This window comes from Anomalospiza imberbis, chromosome 4 (assembly GCF_031753505.1).
Source record: "Anomalospiza imberbis isolate Cuckoo-Finch-1a 21T00152 chromosome 4, ASM3175350v1, whole genome shotgun sequence".
NCBI classification, from domain to species: Eukaryota; Metazoa; Chordata; class Aves; order Passeriformes; family Viduidae; genus Anomalospiza; species Anomalospiza imberbis.
Window position 1 is genome coordinate 32,444,756 of NC_089684.1, and position 23,092 is coordinate 32,467,847.

At 38.0% G+C, this 23,092-nt stretch overlaps 1 protein-coding gene across 5 annotated transcripts in view; it reads left to right on the top strand.

Annotated features, from left to right (window-relative positions):
• Window positions 1-23,092, top strand: part of DCLK2 (doublecortin like kinase 2) — an 81,140-nt gene that overhangs the window by 53,818 nt on the left and 4,230 nt on the right. For all 5 annotated transcript variants that reach the window (XR_010998280.1, XR_010998281.1, XM_068187838.1 and 2 more), the window contains 10 exons: window positions 5,008-5,080; window positions 6,046-6,154; window positions 9,641-9,698; window positions 12,837-12,956; window positions 14,686-14,832; window positions 17,045-17,178; window positions 18,780-18,857; window positions 19,940-20,036; window positions 21,504-21,584; window positions 22,330-22,446. Coding sequence is in view for 3 of the 5 variants with exons in the window: in XM_068187838.1 (XP_068043939.1) it covers window positions 5,008-5,080; window positions 6,046-6,154; window positions 9,641-9,698; window positions 12,837-12,956; window positions 14,686-14,832; window positions 17,045-17,178; window positions 18,780-18,857; window positions 19,940-20,036; window positions 21,504-21,584; window positions 22,330-22,446 (1,014 nt within the window). In the remaining 2 variants the exon portion in view is untranslated. The remainder of the gene's footprint in view (window positions 1-5,007; window positions 5,081-6,045; window positions 6,155-9,640; window positions 9,699-12,836; window positions 12,957-14,685; window positions 14,833-17,044; window positions 17,179-18,779; window positions 18,858-19,939; window positions 20,037-21,503; window positions 21,585-22,329; window positions 22,447-23,092) is intronic.

Here is a 23,092-nt window from a genome sequence, read left to right on the forward strand (position 1 = left end):
AATTTATTTGTTTAATTGTTCAATTTTTAAATTAATTTTTAATTATATCAGTAGCTGTTTGGTTAAATATTTTTCAAGAGCAATAATAGTTCTGACATGGAAAATTAGAACTGTGTATCTTAAAATCTGTCTGGACAGCTCCTCTGTGGAGCTTACAGTAGAGGACACCGGAATCACTGAGCTGGAGGCTCTCAGCTGGTCTGCACTATATTTAACAAATGCTCTTTGGTCTTTCTTTAATGAAATTACAAGTTTAGAAACGAGATCATTTGCCTTGGTTTTTTCCACTGCTGCTCTGCTTTTAACTGATTTAACTCCATTAAGGCAGAGATAATTCTTTTAGCAGCAAGTAATTCTCACCAAACTGGACATGTCCCCTTTCCCATTCACTTTCACTCAAGTAGGCTCCTGTACTTTTTCAATTTGGAATTTAATTGGTGCTGCATACTAATGGGTTTTCATGTCAAATTATTCACCCCCATATGACCAAAGAAAACAGCAAAACCAAATTAAGCACCTACTGAGGTAGTGAGTACCTCTTGTTTTATCCTTTAGGATGCATGTGTTTAGCAGGACTGTCCCAGCTGTGCTCCTTAGACTAAAGATAAGTAGTTATCTGGTGAATCCAAGGGGAATTCCAAATGGATCAAGTGTGCTGTCCAGTCACACTTGTTTCTCAATTATGTTGTAGTAGTAAGGACTGTTTTGGGGAAGCATAAAACCAGTGACAGGGAGGCACAGTTTTATGCAAAACCAGATTCTTTTAAGAAATTCTTACACCCTTTTGTGAAATTGGGGTTTTTCTGGTTACACTAATAAGAGAAAAGAGGGAAGCAGGGAACAATTTAATTATTTGGAGGTTATTGCTTTTCCCTATTGTTTAATAGTTCCTTGTTGCTAAGACTGCATTGCTGCACAGACAAGCAGTATGGCTTCCTGCACTTGTATAAAGAAGGTGCCATGACTACAGCTGAATGAAAATTTAGATCTAAATACCATGTCAGTGACAGAATAAGGTGTATTTTAGAGTTTTTCGTCTTTGGGAGTTCAATATTTTGAGTGATTTATTGTGCACAAATCATATATATTTGTTTTTGTAGAAAGTGAAACAGCAGGACTGAATAATGGTTGTGTATAAGCTTGAGGCAGCATAAAAAGAAAAAACAAACCAGAGTTGATGTTTGTTTCCTGTAAAGAACAGAGCATGAGAGCAGCTGCACTTGAACTGCACTTTAAAAACTGTTTTATTTGAAAAGCCAGAGCAAAGTAAAATATTTTACTATAGATTAGAACCTTGCTGAGCTTTTTGTAGTTTGACAATCAATGTAGAGCATAAGTGATAGTGCCAGTCATCAAGGCAGCCAACTTGCAAAAATACTGACTACAGCAGCAATTTCTTCTCAGTCTCAGACACTGAATCTTATAACATATTCTCTAAATGCCACTATTCCTTTAAAGAGAAGCCTCTTCAGTCCCTAAGGATTCCTTCTGCTTCACAACTCTTTTGTTAAGAGTGCTATGTTCAGGCACAGAAAATTCCACACAGGAGACTCCTTGTGAACAGTTTATCTTTAAAGGGAAAGGCTGTCTTTCTGTCCTTTCCAGCTCTTCCAAGGAGAGTGCCCTTGTGCTATTAATTGTTCAGTACATACAGTAGGTCCAGCATCCCAGGCTTGCAGAAGTATTTTAAATAGTGGACTCTGAGGTTATATTGAAGTCAGGAATTAAATCTATGTCTTAATAACAGTAAATATGATGGAATTTCCCCACAAACCCAAATAAAAGCCATTATTCCAGTAAGTGACAAATGTGGATACTATGCATCCTATACCCTGTATAGTCTTATTCAGGCTGTTTATTTTTAACAGCCCAGAATCATTCTGTAATTCAGCATTTCACTTAGCAGAGGCTTTGTTTCAAGGTGAAAATTTAGATATAAAAGTTAACAAGTATGGGCATGAAGTAAATGACTATTCTGTGCAGTGTTCTCTTTTGATTAAATGTGCTGAGTTTCTTTTTTTTTTTTCTTTTGAATTCCAGTGGAGATAAAATCTAGTGCATGGGTTAATAATAATGGTAATGGTGCATTTGATGTCACAGGACAGCTGACCAAGAGAAGTCCTTTTGCTGTTCTGTAGGCGGTGGAAATGTTTAACAATTTGCTTTGGTTCTAAGTGTACATTTCCATGCAAAGCTGTTACAGGTGATTTGGCTCTTAGCTCTTCCAATACATCTGTTATTCTGCACACATTGTACCATAAAAGACATCCAGAGACTAAATTAAATTTGGAAACTGGTGTAACTTTGGAAAGTGGTGTCATAACTTCCTTATGCTTACTTGGATTTTTTTATTGTCCCCTCTTGAAATTAAGGACCACAAAGTCTTGCAATCTTTTTAAAAAGAAAATAAAATCATCCAAATAAAGAGGCTTTACAGTTGAATCCTTTTGTAGACTCAGAATTATGCTAAATAGCTTTGTGTTTGAATTTGTTTGGGTGTTACTTTTGCAATTGATGGACCACAGGACCAAAGTGAAAGGGCATTAGAACCTGATCCAACAAATAACTTAAGTACTTACTTAACTTTCAGCAATTGAGTAGTCCCTTTTACTTCAATGAGGATGCTAATGTACTTAAAGTTAAACATGTGCTTAAGTGATTTGAAGGATTAGTGCCTATCTTCATCAAGATTTTTGATCTCTTCAGTGTTGTAGACATGTGCTTTGTGTGTAGTTTTATGTAAAGATTATTTACATGTGATTATCCAGCCTAGTGACACAGGGGCCACAGCAGTTCATAGAGGGATTCTTTAAGTGATGCATTTTGTGAATTTACAATTTATGTTTAAGGATCACTTTAAAAATACTAAGTTTCTGTCTTGCGCATTATGTTACTATTAAGCACTTTAATAATAAATACAATATCTCTATGAAACACTGGTTATATAAATAGCATTTTATTTATGTTCAGAATGTCTTTTAGTCCCTTCTTACTACAGTTGTTCTGGATGAATTACAATGGTATAACCAAAGTGTCCCCAGATTTCAGGGAATACTTCTGCAAAGTTAATCCACAGTTCTACTAAAATACTCATACTCCACAGTTAGATTCACCACCATCCCATGTAGCTGACAAGGAGTTAGGTATTTCTTTTAATATGAAAATAGTCCCCAAATGTTTCCACAAACATCCATGTCATGGGCACTCTCAATCCTGAGTGCAGAGGTTTGCCAACCAAGGTGCCATTCTACTGCAAGAGAATACGGGTTTGTATCTGTGGATCCTTAAAACATAAAATCCCACCAGCTGTGGAGTTGTGGCAGAGCTAGGGTTAAACCTGCCATTTCAGATTCTGATCTAACACCTCATCCACAATGGCAGCATTAATTTTATTTTATTTTTATATTTATTTTAGCTTTTTTTCCTGTTAATGTTTGCTTCCTTCTTGCGGTAAGAAGGAATGTGCCCAGTCATGCTCTGCCCTGATTACAAGACTGAAGGAAGTTGGAAATGTGGGCTAGATGTTCCCCTGTGTTGTCATTCACTGAAAACCCAAAATAGATTACTAATATTTTAAACTGATGACTAATACTTGGCCATGGTCTGTTCTGCTATCTCGGCTTCATGCTTGAAGAAAATGTGGCTGACTGGTTAAGAGACTGACTCATGATTTTGTACAAATATTATTTAACCCAAATGTCCTTGTTCCTAATCCCTGGTAAATAGACAGATAACTCAGAAAGACAGCAGCCTTAACATAGCCTGGGTTTAAGTTATTATCAAGGAGCACAGAAGTAGCTGCCTGCTTGTTGTTTGATCCTACTTCTGTGCCAAACGCTGGTAAACTTTGTTGTTTCAGGGGCTCTGCAAAATTAAGTTGTACAGCTTCTAGTTACTGTACCTTTAGCTGATTTGGCAGTTCAGCTGCCACTAGAAACTTAAGCATTCATTAGCATTTCATGAGCCTTTAGACAATATCCCTATCTGTCAGTTCAGTTCTTTCCCTGACAATAGTGTTAATGATTTAAAATATTCAGCAGTGTAACCAGACAATGTCAGCTAAAAGGCAAAATGCTGCATTTGCATTCCCGATGTCTCGAAAAGCCATTTCAACAGACACTGAGCTTAAGTCAGAGAAACATTTTAATCCTTCCTGTGGTGAGTGCTGAAAACCACCATAATGGCCCATGAAGAGAACAAGATCTAGAACTTAACAGAACAGCAAAAAATGTTACAGAGAGGAGGGGGATGATCAAAACTTTATTTGAATTTCATGCAGCATCCCTATACATAACTGTAGTAGGAGAGCTTATAAAAGTGGTGTGCAGAATACATCCAGTACATTTTACTATTTATGGCATTCATTCCTATGCCTCCACCCTTTTTCAAAATAAAAACTTAGCATCATTTACATCCTGGGCAGTATGACAGTATGACTTAAAGTAGAAACATGATGATTCAGATCCAATACTAATCAAGCTGTCAGTGCAGGATAATCAGTTTTCTTCAGCTGTCATGCTGGAAAATTATTTAGATATTTGTTTATTTACAGTGTCACAGTTACTAAAACTGGATCTATGTCTGGATACATATCTGACATATAACTTGAAATGTTTGTAGGTGTCAAAATCTTCACAAAACTCTTCACATCTATAATAACCTAAAATACAGCCCAGTAGATAGCTAAATAAATCTGATTATCATAGATGTACCTGGCCACCTAGGCCAAAATTGTAGGTGTAGCTGAAAGGACTTTTCTTTGCTGTTTAGTGAAATCTGTTCAACTGCTTATCTAAATAGAAATATTGTGCCTGAATCTTAAAGTCTTACAAGTGACAGTGATGATGAACTTTGAGAAAGCAAGAATGAAAATAAGATGGAAGTAGAAAAGTAAACTGCCTATCAGAAGTGTTTTTAGTGGGGTTTTTCTTCAACTTTGCTGTTTTTTTCTATGGATCTTTCTTGTGATTAACATCAGAAATTAGAAGTTCTTGTGTACTTCCACAGATCTCCCCACATGGTGGATCTTCTGCCAATGTGAATGGTGTACCTGAATCACTCCGTTGCCAGAGTCCCGAAGGTAGGACACCAACAACTGCTGGCAATCCTTGCCAGAATTTTGCTGTGGATGACACTTACATTAGCACTATTGGATGGTTTCTGATGACTTGAAATCATTTTCTGTTTGGAGATGTTTGTTACCTTATTGATTCACCTTGGAAAAATTTTTAGCCCAATTCATACATCAAGGCAGTAAAGTTAGTAAATAAATTTTGTGAATTTTCTTTGTCCATTGATAGTATATTATTGGAGGTTGCTCTTCAATAGTCCTTGTCAGGAATTTGACTAATTTTGAACATGACCTGCATTATCACTAGAAATGTTTTTGTGGCTGTATTGAAAAAGGAACCCTCCTCAAAAGAGCTCTTTGTGCTTCAGGTAGAACCACTGGCCAATCAACTGACCTTAACTAAATTAAACCTTTCATTCCTTATCTCTTTACAGCTAAGTCAATTATTTTAAAATAATTTTAAATTTCATGTTGGAGAAATGTTTTTTATTTTAAAAACACTGAAATAAGCATCTATCAAAATTACTTGCATTTTGGATGTTTTAGGAGTACCTATAAAAACTTGAAGGAATTCAGCAGATACAATTTTTGGGTCTTTTATATGCATTGTAGCTGAATCTTATTTGCATTTTTGCTTTGAGTTTGCAAAAAAAAAAAGTTAAAGAAGTAATTTGAGGTCAGAAAATTTTAGATGAAGGACTTCTAACTGCATTCATTACTTTTAGAATATGCCTATACAAAAACATAGCAAGAGGCTTATTTGTGTGTTCAAAGGTCAAATATCTTTGGGTTCATCTTGTTCTTCTTTACACTTGAGATAAAACCAAGGGAATTGCCGTGGAGAAAACAGCTTACTTTTAAGTTTTGTTTTGCATTTGTGACTGTTTTGTATCTGTGGAGCCCATTGGGGATATATTGCATCCTGCTGACACTTCTCTTCAGCTTGTATTATTGACTTCTATATTTTTTTACAGGCTTGAATGGAAACAAGTTCTCAGGGTCATCTACCATTCTTGACAAGTATAAAGTGGGGAAGGTGATTGGTGATGGCAACTTCGCTGTTGTAAAGGAGTGCGTGGAACGGTGAGCAAGGAAACCATTCAGTCCTGCTGTTCATTGTACTGGATAAAGCCCTGTGCGTTAACATAAATTTCCTAGACAAATGTAATGAGATGAAAGCGAAGAGCAGTTGCAAAAATATGCACACACTTCAGGAAAAACAGGCATAGCAAAACAGGCAGAGCTTTCTGTGTTCTCTTCTAGCAAAGGGATACGAGAGCAGCAGAGAACCATGGCTTTTTATCCCACAAACTAAAGGAGGCATCACCTTCTCATGGTGCCTCCTCAGGAAACCCCACAGCTCTTCAAGAAGTCTCACACACTACAGATGGTTGTGGATGACAGGAAATTCTATGTGGCATCTAAACAGAGTTTGAGAGACCCCCCCCCGACTCCTTCTGCCTCACTATTTCTGCTGCTGTGGTGGCCCCTCTGCCTGCTGCTGATGTGATTTTTCACAGCTTTCAGCATTCTGTGGGTAGAGTACTCTTAAAAACGTGCAGTTGTTGGCTATCAGCCTGTGCTGGTGGCTCCCTTGGGCTTGCTGCTTGTGTTTGGTGGTGTGGAGGAACCAGACACTTCAAATGAACCCTCCAATATGCCTGAAATATCCTTGTGCCTGATTCCCTCTGCAAGCTTTGTGTCACACTTCGCTGCCAGTGCAAACATAACACATTATTTGACTGTCACTTTCTCAGTGTATTTTTTTAGAACCACCTTCTGCTATTTTCATCAACCTGAGAGTTATCTCAGTTTCTTAAATATTATGAGGAATCTCCAATTTGTACACAAATACTGGGAAAACTCAGCAAATGACTGTGAAAAACATAAATGTTAGAGAAACATTCTATTATTTGATCCTCACCTGCTGGTTTTAGTTAAATTCAAAGAAAAAAATTCAGAATAGAAACATCTCATTTCAGAACTGAGGCTAGACTAACAGGTCTGTAGTTCCCTGGGTCTTCCATCATGCCCTTGGAAATTCAGTGTCAGCAAATGGAAGGTCACTGCTCCCACCCTTGTGGTCCTCTGGTTTAGGAGATTGGGCAGCCCAACTTCTATCAGTGGCACTAAAGACTGAGGCAAACAAAAAAAAAACATTCCATGTCTTTGCTTTATCTTACTGTCTGTTAGTCAGGTGACAGTCTTCAGCAAGTTCCAATGTTTTCTTTTGAGCTCCCTTTGCTATTGACACACTTAAGAAAGCCTTTTTGTCTGACTCAACACTGGCCAGTTTCAGCCCTAATGGGCCTTTGGCCTTTCCTCTCCTCTCCCTGCGTGCACCAACCACAGCTCTGTAATCTTGCTGCCAAGCCCCACCTTGCTTCCAATTATCCTCTTGAGCACCACAAAGAGTTCCATGCTCAGCCAAGCTGGTTCTCTGCCGCTTAATGTTGGGAAAATTGAAATCTCCCACAAGAGTGAGGGCTAATTTCTCAGCATTAGCCACAGAGTAACTCATCAGTGCTTACATCCCAACCAGGTGATCCCAGACATCCCCTGCACCATATCCTTTGTTTTGCACTGCCCTTATCCTCACCCAGAGGCTTTAATGAAAGATAGCAGGTTAAAAACACAAGATAACATATTTATTGTCTGAAATATAAACTATTCATTTTGGAAATCGCTTAAATCCCACTGGAAATGGCACAAGGGCTGCTAAGTCACTGAACGTCATTTGTGCTTTTTAGAATGAGCAAAGTGGACTAGAAAAACAACCCTCCAATTATAAAAATTTCAAAAAGGCACAATTCCACTTCAATATCTAGTTATGTATGTGATCAAATCTTTAGTGCAACATTATTAAATTAATTTTATGTAAAATAAGTATAAAACAATTGCTAATAATAATGATGAAAGAGGAAATGCCAACCTTCTCTTTTAATTCCTATTAATTATACTTAATTTCTGATAGTGTTGGGCTAAGAAGCCTTAGCCGTGGAGCCAGGATCCTATTACACAGCTACCAGCTGGGATGTTCTACAAAAAGAACAAGAAAATAATGTGGTGGTCTCTTTTGTGCCTGTATGTCTGTATATAAAGACTTGAGTCAACAGATGGGCACTGACAGCTCGAGAAGAATCCCAGAAACCTCTCAGACAGTGCTGGTGTACGATGTGCAGGGATGTTAGCGCACAAATTGTGTGGGTTATATCCACTTTTATTCCATGGGTGCTGCGGTAGAGGACATTTGCAAGAGGGATTTGAAGTTGTTGGATGAATTGGCTTTGTGAATGTTAACTCCTCCTGCTCACAGCACAGGTGCGGAAGCTCCCCAAGTGGGTGTTGCTGATCATTTGTTCCCAGGCTTTCTGATATAATGGTGTAAAGTACAAATTGTAATTGTGATTTCCACACTGCAGATCTTACATTGGGTCTGTAACATCAGAGGGTGGCATTTCACGGATACCATTTAGACAAGGGTCTCTATCTAAAGACCTGATCAGGTTGTAACTATGACAACCTCACAGATACAGCTGCACTTCCAGGGCAGGGATTCTTGCTTGCAGTTTTTCAATAATGCATAAATGGAATGTTAGGTGTTAATTCATTTCCTTTTTCTGTAAGGTGCTGATTTTGACCAGTTGTATCTAATGCCAAATGCAGTAAAAATCACCCTGGAAGTTTGAAAATATGCCTTTTGCTTTTGTATCTACTTCCTGTTTTCTAGTGGTGTTCTGATGCACACTGGAGTCTGTAGGCACTGGCACAGTACAAAATAGCAGCAACTTGGTCTTACAGCAATTTCATATGATTTTTAATTCATCAATAATATAAGTACTAATTTCATCTTTAAAAAAAAAAAGGTTAAATTGTGTTGCTTTTTTTTTTCCACTCATTTTCCCCCCATACGGAGAAATGGGGATTTTTATTGCTTAAAGGGATGAAAGACAAACAAGAGCTCTTTTCTGTGAGAGTATTTGCTGAAAACAGTAATCCTTTTTTACTTTGTATATGACCCACCCTATTAAATGTCATGGGACTTTAGATGACTGCTGCAGAATTCTACAAAATACTTTTTTTTAAAGAAAAATGTAATACAAAAGCTCAAAATCAGTGCCCAATAAATTCTACAGGATTTTAGACTGTCCATAATGGACTATGGCATTTTAGCTCTGTTGAATCCTGTTGAATTTTTTTACTAGGGTATCAATCTTCACACTTATACATGTATGATTTTATCTTCAAAGCCTACCAGTTGAACAAAGCTATGCAGAAGGCTGAAGGCAAATTTTGCATGTTGTCTTAAAGGAGTGACAGCGTTGTACCAGGTCACAAAGAAGAAATTGCAGCTGGATCCTGAGATTAATACACCAAGGGAGCTGGGTTGTGGTAGTCAGGGAAACAGCAGGCACAAATGCTGCTGAGGAAACAAAAATCAAACCCAGGTCTGCTCTGTGAATTTGCTGTCAGCAACTTCCATGGGCCACAGCATGTTGCTATGATGGTGTATTTACAGAAAATGCCACAATTTTTCTAATTATTGGCTTTTGTGTTTTTCTTGCTTAGATCCACAGGAAAGGAGTTTGCCCTGAAGATCATAGACAAGGCCAAGTGCTGTGGGAAGGTAGTGTACAACCATTTGCATGTGTACAGAAGCAGCACTAGCAGCTGCTCATTAGTCATAAATGGTGGGTGTGTTTGGGTTTTCTGACTATTTTCAGGGTATCTTTTTAACAAGATGATAACGTATCCAAGAACCAAATAGTAAAAACAGTGAGTGTTAGTCTACTAAATAATAGAGAAAAAACAAACTGATTGTTGCCTATTTTATTGGGCTGACAAAAAAATGCTAATATGCGCACAAAATTTATTGGACAATTACCATGTATAAAATATGAGAGAGGAGATGTGCAGCTATATGTTTATTTATGTAATTCCCATCCCACTCTGCCTTTTATTTTTCTCTCTGTATGGCTCAACATGCTCCTTTTATAAGCAGAACGTGGAGAAATTTTCATAATCATTTCTTTCTGTTTATGTAGTGTCGCATTCCTGTATTAACAAAGATCTCTTGTTTTCTGAAAACTTTCTTTTAATTCAAACTTTAAACAGAAAAATCCAAAATTGTCTCTTCAGGAGAGCAGTATCTCATATAGTCCAAGCAAATACCTGAAAGTGTCAGACCTCTTCTTTCCCTTCATACTTATTGAGTATAGATGTTTTTAAAAAGGAAGAAAAACTGCCTCCCCTCTTTGTGTGATAAGGAGCTGTGTGATGCTGTGATGACTTCCTATTAGGAGAAGTCCTCAAACAGAAACATTTTATCTGTGCAGATTTTAAACCACGTATTAAGTGCTAAGAGTTCAGGGCTTCATTTTAGCTCATATTCTCTGGGTTTATTTAGAAAGCACAGAAAGAAATCATAAAAATGTGCAGCCACAAGAAAAAGTGCTAGGATTGCCTTTCTGAGATTAAAATGTTGCAATTTCTTCAGCTGTGGAAAGGGTGACCCACTGCGTTCCACTGCAAACAAAATTTTTGGATGATGTGTACAGCTTGCAACTTTAGTTGATTTTTATTACTTGTCTGAGTCAGCTGCTTAGGTATCATAAATTATAATGGTCTGGAGATAACATATTTTACACAGTAGAGTTTAGAGGAATTTTCTGCTTATCATTCTCCTTGCTTTAAAACGTATATATGTAAAAAAATCAACCCCATGGATGCATAGTTGCCTGTTTTGAAAGAACCTATATTTCTATAGTTAGAGACTGTTGGAAGATGTTTATACCTCTTAGGGCAGTGGCAGAATCATTCTGGAAGAATTCCAACAAAGAAAATAATTAAATTTTGCTACAACTTATTCTGTCCTCACTCAATTCCACAGCCCTGCCTCAAAAGCACCCATCCAGCCTAAATTTGAATGATTTAAGTGTTGCTTACTGCTCCTTGATCTTGGATGTTCAGAAATTTGAACCCAATTGACTGTTTTCCACAAGTGGCTTAAATGCTCATTACACAATCACGTCTCTGTAAATAAGTCATATTAATCTAGATGGAAACATATATTGCACTATCCAGGAGAACACCATTACAAGTTTTGGAATTATTATTTTTTTACATGGCAAAACATACTAAGGCAGTGTGGTGGTTGAAAAAAACTATCTACATATTAGCATTTTTTGAGGTCAGATTTTTAAACAGTAGCTCCACAACATTCTGGAGTCTTTTTAAAAAATACTGTTTATTCTAAGTATTAATTATGTCTGAGCAGTTTAGTCCAGAAATCACAGATGAAGCCATTGTGCCTTAGTTGCAATTAATGGGTGTGATAAATTTAATATGTTCCCTGTTCTTTAGGTTGAGAAAGCTGTAATAACATTCTGCTTTTTGCTTGACTTCTTAATGTTAGTTTTGAATTTTGAGGCTTCCATCCCTAAGGCTTAATATGCTGTGGCTGTTCACGTCTGTCTGGTGATGAGATTCAGCATTGTGTTTAACAGAATCGCTTCATGTTTGTCTGTTCTGTTTTCTCTCCAGAGCACTTTGCTTGGAGCAGGCATATGTTTGTTCAGAGTGACAATTGCTGCTCTTTCAAAGTGAAATTCAAAGGTGTGGTGTTTAAACTGTGTGTGCTACACTGTTCTCTCACAAAACAAGATGCACACGTAGCACGTGGTTTCTGAGCTATACAGCCACAGAAAGCTTTGGCAAAAGCACAATGCATCTGTAAATAACCCCAAAAAAGAAGCTGAAGTGGTGTAAGATCTCCAGGCACTGTCTACACAGAGTGGATCACATCTTCTCCTGATGCTCTGCTCACAAATGCATGAAGTGCATGCTCCTTATCAGTGCATTCAACATGGATAAGTTCCCAGTCCAGTGACATGATTTGTTCCCTGCCAGGGTGGAAGGATAGTCATGTCTGATGCAAGCATTGTTTCTTATTTTGCAGAGAACCTAAATGCAATATCCATATTCTAACATTTATAAAGGAAAACTAAAATCATTCTTCATGTGGAAGGGACATGTAATTTTTTTTGCTCTCCAGTGTTAAAATGTTCTAGAAAACAAGGCATTTGAAATTAATTTCTTCTCAAAATTAGTTATTCAGAAGAAACTTCTTCAGAAGCACAGGGAAGGGGAAATTGAACTCAGTCTGTTATTAAGCTGTTGGAGTCACAACAATTTAACTGAGCTATTACACATTTTGCAGATTGTAAATGTGAGCAGACATATAAAATGAACAAAAATCCATAGCCAAAGCACTCAAAATATTTTTTCTTGAATATACTCCATGACTTTTTTAAAAAATAAAGTCCTTGGATACAAATCCTAAGTAATCTGTCCTTGAGTAACCTACACTAAATGAGAGGTGAAGGCTGGAGAGGATGAAGAACATGTTAACTGTTGATGAGGGGTGACAGGTTCCAATGATTGATCCAGCTGGGGGGCAGAAAGGTTCTGAACTTAATTTCACCTCATAATACCCACATAAGAATATAACCTGCACTTCCTGAATTGCTGTCATGTTCTGGGGTCTTTTTCAGAGATGCCCTATTCGTTATGTGTGTGAAATATATTTTAAGTTAAGTGTGGTCAATGATGAAATACAAGTTAAGATCCAGCAACTGAAAATAACCTTCTGCTATATAAATTAATCAGCAAAAAGGGTGCTTACTGATCAAGTGATTGGCTGATCAAAGGAAAAGTGAATTGGCAAATTCATGTTTCAGATAAACGTCCATCCTCTTCTGAACAGGAACACCTGATTGAAAATGAAGTGTCTATTCTGCGCCGAGTGAAGCACCCAAACATCATCATGCTCATAGAGGAGATGGACACCCCCACAGAGCTCTACCTCGTGATGGAGCTGGTCAAGGTAAGGCTCAGGGGGCTTTATTTGTCTTTGAATTCTCAGTGTTGATGTGAAATCTGGACAGTATCTAGGAACGCTAAGATCTTGGGAGACATAATCAAATAAGGTTTCAGTGGCAACCTGCATTTTTAAATCATAAAAATATACCTGTCAAGCAAGTATATTAATGGGATATCTCTCTCTTCAGTTTTAATTTGATTATTAACACAGATTTCAGGTAATTTTTTGATGTGCACAGTCTAGAGAGTAGTGGATAGGGGGTTTTATATCATGCCTACAATATGCAGGGGTGATAGTGATATGCATTTACTAACAGAACAACTGCATTTCTTTCACTATACTCATTATTTAATAAATTGATTTAAAGAAATGAACTTTCTGTAATGCATTTATCTTAATAAATAAGACAAATAGATTAAACTCAAGCGATTTTCATCCTGGAAAACCAAAACTCAACAGATCTCACCCATTTTGCTTATATCAAGCAGTTCACCAGAGAACAGATGCTGCTTTCATACATATACAGAGAAAACACAAATATTCTTTTTGCTGTCACCTTGTGAGCCAAATACACGAATAGCATCAAGTTCTAGTCATGATTCTCTTGTCTGAGTTCTGTACATGCACCACCACACTGTGCATCAGCTTGATTGGCATGTCAGATACAAATAACATACAGCAAGAGCAGTATGCAGTAGAGCACTGCTCATTTTTTGAGGAGCACTTTTTATTTCTGACTGAGGCACTGTTACATTCAGGAGTCCCATCTAGAATGGTTGCCAGACTGGGAGACCTCTAAAGGAAGTGTGTAGTTATTGAATACATAATTTCTGTAGCCCACTCATCTTTCCTCCATTCCAGAAGTTATTTTTATAACCTATAGGCTTTTTGGGATTTCAAGACAGTGGTTTTTTTTTTATGTTTTAATTCACCACCATCTTGGTCTGTATTTACTGAATTGCTGCTTCTCTTTGGTGTGCATTGAAATGCTTGGCATGCCACCCACAGCTCAGACAGATCACTCCTACAGATGTATCCAGGGAAACCATCATGGAGACACCCACATGAAATTTGTTGTAATGACTGAAAATTCTGCATCAGTTACTCACTAACACATTGCTTTGGATTCCCAGAGGAAAAAGGGCATCCATAAACAGAGCTTGACACATTCAGAAATCACATGGAGGTTCTGCACTTTGATATATCTCAATCAGTGGATTCATTTATGTTGGAATGCGTTTGTCTTTTTTTCCTCTTCAGCTATATTTGTTTGGTATTTCTTGCAATATCTACAGAAATTTGAATATTTGAATTTGCTGAATATTTGTTAGTTAAGAGGTTTTTTTTTTTTATTATTGGGCTAATTTATTTTAGGCTTTACTCAAAATCAGGGCTGTTTTTCAATATGTTGAAGGTATTCTACTGGTAAGATGAAGGAAAAGGATGCTGTATTCCTGTACCTGTAGGTAATATAAATGGGTGATCAAGGGTAGGAAGATCAACACTAGAAGCCTGGAGTACAGTTAAGAACTTAATGTAGATGACCAAAGTCCCAGTCTAGTATCTTGGTAACAAGTTCATCTTTCTGCAAAACTTTTTTTTTTTCTGTTTAACAGGAATTTGAGCATGTCTTTTGGGAAGGAAGCTTTTACATGTTTAGGGGTGTTTTTTTAAACCAAATACCATCTTAATTATTTTTTAAACAATGATCTTTTTCCTTTCCATTACATAGGGAGGAGACCTATTTGATGCCATCACTTCATCTACAAAATACACAGAGAGAGATGGGAGTGCCATGGTCTACAATTTAGCCAGTGCTCTCAAATACCTGCATGGTCTCAACATTGTGCACAGAGACATCAAACCAGAAAATCTTCTGGTACGTCCCATTTATTTTCCAGTATTTTCTCTTACTTTGTTCTCATTAATGCAAATGCTTGTGTAGAAATGTCAAGGAGCACAGCAGAGAACAGCAGGCATATTAATTTAGAACAGTTATGTATGAAGTAAATCTTTTGCCATGAGACAGCAGTCACTGTAATGCAGGAGAGCTGTGCTTAAACCTGTCCTTAGACCTATCTTTATTTACAATTTGATTGGCTGCCTTTTGGATAAGCAGGAGTATTGTCTCACAAAAGAGTGAATTTTAAAGCAATGCCAATGAATTATTTATCAGTTTGCAAGTGGGAGAAAGGTGGACTGAGAGCCATTTCTTCATTTCTTCAACAATCCTATGGTTACCATCTGAAGCCAGTGTTTTTTTCCTTTCACTGTCATTGTAGGATCATCTTTCTGATGGTTTACCAGAATTCTGACTGGGAATTAACCCTTTACATACGTTCATTCTTTTCCTAGGCAACTGGCTAATTTTGTTTTCAGCAGAGACATAAAATAACCATATTAACAAGAATTACCATGAAGTCTGCTTTGGGAATGACTTATTCCCCAGTCCACAGAGGGCATCATTCCCATTCTGTCAACAGAATGGGCTCAGAGTGTGCTGTCCCGCTTACCCACAGAGGTTACACTTGTGTGTTACATATTGGATATTAAGTGTCACGCATTGCACCAACAGGACCATAATCTCCCCTGCTTGAGGCATTTCTTAAAAGTCTTTTGTGGTGTTTGTCAGTCCTGTTTAATGAGTTCAAACCGATAGTAGGAGTCACAGCTTATCCCACACTGGATTTTGAATTATAACGAGGACAGGGCTACAAGCTGAAAATATTTCCTAATTAATAGTCAATTCTTTCCCCAGTAATTCCACTGACAGTGTTTAGCAATTTAAATAAACCCTCAAATAAATTAGATTGTTTAGCAAAAAGAGGCATGGGGGGAGGCTTCTCCTGGAAAATGTAGTCACAGCAACATGGCACTCAAGAGAAAAAATGAAGGTTGAAGTCTCAGGTTACTATTAGTGTATCTCCAAACACAGACAGTCCAAAGAAATTTTAAGCTCTCATTAGAGATTGAATCAGTTATAAATAGGCACAAATGCCCCTTCTGCCTAGAAAGCCTAAAGAGATTACTCAACAGATGCAAATCTTACTCACTGTGATTGACAGCAGCAGAATGTTGAGACAGCATCACGGTATTGAATATAAATGCAAATAACTCCCATCAGCTGCTACCTGTAATTGCACATAGTTTTTTTTTTTTTTGCACAGGGTCATCCAGCCTGTCTGGATGGGAATTACATTCCCTTTGCTAGTCATGCATTTAAAAAATGCAAACCCTAAGAGTAATAGCTGGTATAAAGGTATTATATAAAGGAGAACAAGTGTTTCCATTACTGATGAATTACACAGGAGAATGATGAAAGGTATTGCAGTGCTCAGTTGTTTGAGGAAGGCAAATAAATTCAGTCGTTCTGGAGATCATGGAGTCTGTTTCAGAAACTTTGAAATCATGTCAATATGAATGTTTTACTTTAAGAGTGAAACTGAGATGAATTTATTAGGGGGATGTTTCCTTTGTGTTGGTCTGGTTTAATGTATTCCTGCCGTCACTGTTGCATAGCACTTTCTTTCTATTGAAATTCAGCTTCTTTCAACAATAAAATGACTCAGTGCTAGATTGTTTTTAGGCCTTTTGGTAAGGTTCAATTAGGTCTGCACAGAAACCTAAACGGAATTTGTCCAGACCAAGCACAGGGAAGACATTTGCTGATGAAATAGCCCAATATGCTGACTAGATTGATGCTAAGATAACAAGATGTTAAACAAATCTGATTGTAGCTGCCAGTCCCATTTAAACTCTAGGTCCCAGTCAAATGAAAGTATAGTATTATATTTTACTGAATATATTTAAAATTTCTCAACATTCAAGGACTGAGTTTTGTTTTCCACCTCTAGTCGCTCGAGGCTGTGTCATGGTCTGACCTAGATAGCTGGCAGACAGCTCCATTGAACATTTGCTTCAGCTGCAATCAATGGGAATATAATTTTTTCTCTTCTTACCTTACAGGACTGTGGACATTACCTCTTTTTCCCATCTTCTTGGTGTGGTGATGATGATTTCCCAAAGAAATTAGAGCATGTAAAAATGCAGATGTTCTTCTCCTCATTCTGTGATAATTTCTCTGATTCTAGGTGTGTGAATATTCAGATGGAACCAAGTCTTTGAAGCTTGGAGACTTTGGACTGGCAACGGTGGTCGAAGGCCCTTTGTACACTGTCTGTGGGACACCCACCTATGTGGCTCCAGAAATCATTGCAGAGACAGGGTGAGCATTGTGGATATTTTCAGTTCAGTCAGAGAGAAAAAGAGAAGGTTTTCTAAGCAGGCAAGAGCCTGGGAGACAGTTGGGAAAGAATGTAAATAATTCTCTGATCTATCTTGTTGTGCACATTGTTTACAGAGAGGTTCTGCCACCGTGCGTCATTCAGTGCACACCAATAGTGTGAGATGTTTTTACACTAAGACCAAGGAAATTAGTCCGCATGATGTTCTCTATAAATAGAGCGGTGCATTTGAAATAAATCAGAATTCATTCTCTTGACTTCCACTTGGAGTTATTCTTGTTCCTGTTCTGCTCTACGGCAACAGAGCATGACTGCCTACAACACAGACCTGGTAGCCACTCATTTTTGGCAGGTTGTAAGATCTAAATGCTCCAACAGGCTGGCCCTCCATTGCTGTGTAACCAAACCACCCAAGGGCACCACTCCCAGTTCTTCCAAGAGGCCAGTATCTTTGCTCTGCCTGCTCCCAGAATTTGCCTTTGCCTCCTTTCCCACCTTCTCAGGACCAGCTCTGGTGCAGTAGAATCCATTGGTTTGTGCTCCCTGCCTCACCTCAGCATCGAGAGCCCATTGTACCACCCATGGCAGCTGTTTAGGGAAGAACAGAGAGGCAAAACACAGTGTTTGCATTAGAAATTGAATCCTTTATATTGGAAGAAGCTGCAGAGGTCACGTCTAAACCTGTCCTCAGGACAGTTCTAATTAGATTATGTTGATTCAAGTGACCCTTTTGGGTGACACATCCTGTTTGATAACAATTGAACAAGCCCATTATTCTGTCATTAACAGGTCATTGCATAAATACAGAAAAAAAAAATTAAAAATATAAATTTTCACCAATGGCAGATTTTCACAAGTCCCCTCTACTTTTAGACCTACGAGATCTCCATTCAATGCTCTGGCTGACTATTGCCATAGCTGTAACCACTCTGAATTTCCTGATGTAGGAAAGTTTTGTTGTGTTGTTTCATTCCTTGTTCAGTGCATTTGTTGCATTGAGAAACATTTCACAGCTGCAGTTCAGCTCTGGTGTCAGAGGGCACCTCGTCTGCGTACTTGAGGTTTTGACAAACTGAATCGACTGATTAGGAGAAAATGCCTCTTTTTGACCTCCAGTGTTTTCATTTCTGTGCTTTAAAAGAAAAGTGCAGCTCTTCTTCCCCGTGTTACTCACTGGAGAGGCTGGAGAATTGGTGTGTCTTGTTGCTTAGCAACACACGATAACCTTTGAGAGAGTTACTTCGCTGTGGGGACTGAGAAGGCACATCCTTGTCTTTGACAATTAGTGGCTCTGGATTGGGAAACCTGGATGCTGACTTGGATTTGAGTATATTCAGAAGACCCTGGAGAGCCTTGAGGCTTATGGTAGAGGAAAAAAAAAATCATAGAATCATGGTTTCTTAAAGATTGTAAAGGTGTGAAGAAAAAGATGCTCAGGCACAAAATACATCACCCCATTGGCAGCAAGTAATTTAGCACAGATTCTTATGTAATCCTGTCAGCATAATTTATTTTTGATTGGAATAAGTCTTTTTGTTGATGTTGTTGATTCAGCATATGTAACACAGACTTGTTTTCTCAGGTATGGCTTAAAGGTGGATATTTGGGCTGCAGGTGTGATCACTTACATCCTGTTATGTGGATTTCCACCTTTTCGCAGGTGAGTGTCAAAGGGAAAACCAGCAAAAGCAATCAAGTTCTTTCAGAGCAAGTCTGACCTTTCTCCCTGAAGGAGGCATCCTTGGGGGAGGAAAAAAGGTGGATCAGATTGATGTGTTTTCCTCACGGTTTTGTTCATTTCTTTGAGTGGTTTTCACTTGTCCCTCATTTTAGGTTTTGGGGTCACTTTTTAAGATATACTTTCCTACGGGGGCAGGTGTTTTAGTGCTATGTGGGGTGTGAGGGCAGAGCCGCTTTTCCTTTTGTCTCCACGCGGATCCCGGCTCCGCGATCGACGGGCACGCGCTGCCCTCTGCCGGTGGCGCTGGGACGCGGCAGCTCCCGGAGAGCAGCGCTGGTAAATCAGGAGAGGGGAAAAATGTGCTTATCCCGCCTTTCTAACCTTGTGCCACACTATTTCTGAGTTCTACTGCAAATCAAATGGGCACCTTTTTTTTTTCTTTTTTTTTTTTTTTTTTTCTTTTTCTTTTTTTTTGATTTTTTTTGCCAGAGAATGAGAAGGAATTGGCACATTTTAATGGGGAATTCTCCTCTTAACATATAAATTACCACTAATGCAGGGCCTGTTTGTTCATTTTTACAGCAAAATACTAAACAAAATGGTTAGGTTTTAACTAAAACATCTCACTGAACAAAAATGTCTTGCAAACAATACAATTATTGTTGATGGAAAAAATATTAGTTGAGGTATTTGAGTTTTTCATGTTGTTATTTCACGTTTAAAGCTGAAAATGTGTTTTGAAAGATATATTGTATCTTTCAACTAGCAAATGTATTCTTTGATTAGAGTTTTGAGGGAGGGCACAGAGAATGTCTATATCATGCTAGTAGAACCAGGTTATAAATGAGATTAATAAATGTGTGTTAACTATGCAGACCCTACTCCAGTGGAAAAGTTACCTCAATGTATTGGCTCAGAAGTGTTATCACTGTATAAACTTGCAAATTATGCATTTCTAGTAGTTATTAACATAATTTCTATTCCATCCCAAATCAAGTTACAATTCCCATGACAAATTTCTTTTTTCTCTCTTAATGTTTTTTGTTACTGCTCTTTTACAGTGAAAACAACCTTCAGGAAGACCTCTTTGATCAGATACTTGTGGGGAAGCTGGAATTTCCCTCTCCTTACTGGGATAACATCACTGATTCAGCAAAGGTACTGATATTTTTTCCCCACCTGAAACAACATTTCTGACAAGCTCCTGTGCAGCCTTCAGTTGGGAAGGCAGCCAGCCTGGAAGATGCAGAGCAGCCCAGTGCCCCAGCTGCTGCGCCTTTTCAGTTGGTTTAGCTGAATAGTGCTTTATGAATGCTCAGGTATTTCAGGCTGCCATGGTTCTGCCCGAGCAAGGGTAGCAAAATGCCAGCTGCATTCAGGGAACGTCACACAATACCCAGTTCACTTCATGATGCACTTTACAGCAGGTTCAGTGCTTCAGCTGTAAAATAAATGTCCCTGAATTTTTCCCTCTTGTCACTCTTTAAAAAAAAAAGAAATTGCTCTGTGGATTGGTTGCAGTAGGCATTTCTTCTTATTTTTACTTGAGGCATTTATTGGAGCTTTTGAAGAGGTGCAGCCATGGCTAATTGCTACTGCCAGCAGTTCTTCTGTGATCATTGCAGTTTTGTTGAAATTAATTGTGTTTGTAGGACAAAGATTCAAGTTGTAAGCCCCACTTCTCAGGTTAATTTGCTAAAGTGCTCTGAATAATATCTGAGGACCCGTTAGCAAGTGGAGGTGGTTATCTGGCCAATGAGAAGTTGAATTTTTTTCTGCATTAAACAATGGGTGTTTATCCATTTACCAACATTTCCCAAGTCCTAGTCATCTGGCACATTTCCAGACAAGCATTCTGAACAAACAAGGTCCTCAATCTTGGTATTCAAGGTGATGTCTCACTTCAAACTTTCACAGACTAAAGGACTTGGCTGGTTGGTAAAGCCAAGTTAGGTGGGTATTCTCAGTTAGGTGTGTGGTTATCATCTGCTTGAAAAAAACATTACCCAAAATTGAAGCAATGGACAGTGCCCTTGAAATAATCTTGATAAGAATATGAAGACTGATAATTTAGAGGTTATAAAAGGTTTTTTGAGGAAGAGACTTGGCTCAATGTCTTTTATTCTTCTGCAGCAACACAGAAGAGAATGTTTTCAAATAATTTAATCAGTTTCTTGACTTTCAGGTGCATATTCTTGTCTCTGATTTGTGTTTTTTCATGTAATGTTACTGAGTGCATGTGCACTGCCCAGAGAGGATCTCATCTCTCCCATGTTTGTTTTTGTTCTGGTCATGTGCATGGATATATAGAGAACACAGTGGAATATGAGAGCTGATTTTTCAAATATATCTTTTTAATTTGTTTTCAATAGACTCAGTGAAACATGAGTACAGTGAAGAAGCTGATACCAAACACACTGCCTTGCAGACCCTTAATCCTAAAGGCAAATTTAAGTTCCACTTCAGTCACACTGGTATCACTGCTTCTGGTATCAGCTGGAGTTGGTTTTTTTCCATCCAGGTATCAAGAAGATTGCACTGAGAAGAACTTGGTGCAACATTATTTTCAGTTTTAATATCCATTCCCACTCCCTTCAAACGCCTCTTTTTTCTTTTTCAATGAAGGAGTTAATCAGTCTGATGCTACATGTGAATGCTGAAGCCCGGTACACAGCAGCACAGATCCTAAGCCATCCCTGGGTGTCAGTGAGTAAATCACATTTCACTTGTCTCTGGTTTGACATTAAACCTGTAAATCTAACCATTAACATGCAGTATTCAGAAGAAGCAGTACATATATATTTGCTAATAACAAATATAACACCTAATTTACCACAGACACTAGGCTGATGTCTGCCAAGTACTTAATCTTCTCAGGCAGCAGCAAAGGGGAACACCAAAGTGCATTGCTTATTGATTTAAAATCAATTAATTATTAATAAGCACTACGTTTACATGGAGACAGTCAATGCTTATTTTCAGATATGTTCTAAATGTTCTGAATATGATCTGTGGAGTTCCCTGATACAAGAGAAGACAACTCCTAACAAGTGTATCAATGGATAACAGCTCCTCTCAAACATATTTATGATACTTTAGAACACGTCATGATTTGAAAGAAATCCAAGTGAAAAATACGTTTTTAGTTTTTAAGATTATTTCAAGCATGTTATTTTTAACTTGCTTGAATCAAACCTGCAGCTTATAATTGTGGTAGAAATCAATGCACTGGAAGTGTCACATGCCATTTTAAGACATAGAAGTTCATTCATAAATCAGTGAGTGATTGCTCTATTCCTCTCCTCTGGAATTGTCTCTCATGTAGCAGAATGTGTTCACTTTTGGACTGCCTGTCTGGATATTTACAATGCATTAAAAAGTAGAAAGTACCTGATGATAAAAAACTTTTTGTTTTTTTCCTAACTTGAATACTGTGTTCTTTCTTATGCAGGATGATGCTTCCCAGGAGAATAATATGCAAGCTGAAGTAACAGGTAAACTGAAGCAGCACTTTAATAACACTCTACCCAAGCAAAATAACACATCTGCTGGGGTTTCTGTCATCATGGTAAGAGAAATGAACATTTTTATACATTGTTAGTATACTCTGCATATTTTCCTGACAGTGCTCTATGAGCACATGTGGTGCAAGAATAGCAAACCCAAAACTAGAACAGTCTCTAATTCTAGTATTTATTGATGTATAATATGGATTGTGTCTCATTGCTTGAGAGCAACCAAGTCTATCACAGTGTGCTGTCCAAGAAATAAACATGAGCTTTCAAACAGAAACATGTGAACACTAAGTAGGTGCATGTTAAAATGAAGTTTATTAACAATTGCAAATCTTTCATTATAAAAACTGTGAGTTTTTTTAATCATACTGCTCACCTAGTTAAGTAGGGTCTTCCGCTGTGCCTGACCACGTTATTACTTCATCATGAGCAGTATTGTTCAAAACTACCTGTGCCAGGAAACCAGGATCCATTCCAGAAATTTCCTTTCTTCCTTGCTGCGGCCCATCCTTGTCTGATGCAAGGATGGACACTGCACAGAAAATGTATCTTCAGTGACTTAAAGAAAGTAAAACCATCTGTAGTAACATAACAGGGACTTCCACCCTCACCCTCCTATCACTATTAATTACTTTCAAAGCCCAGACCACTTGTGTTAACAAGGAGAATTGTTTTAATCCTCTGAGAACCAGAAAATTC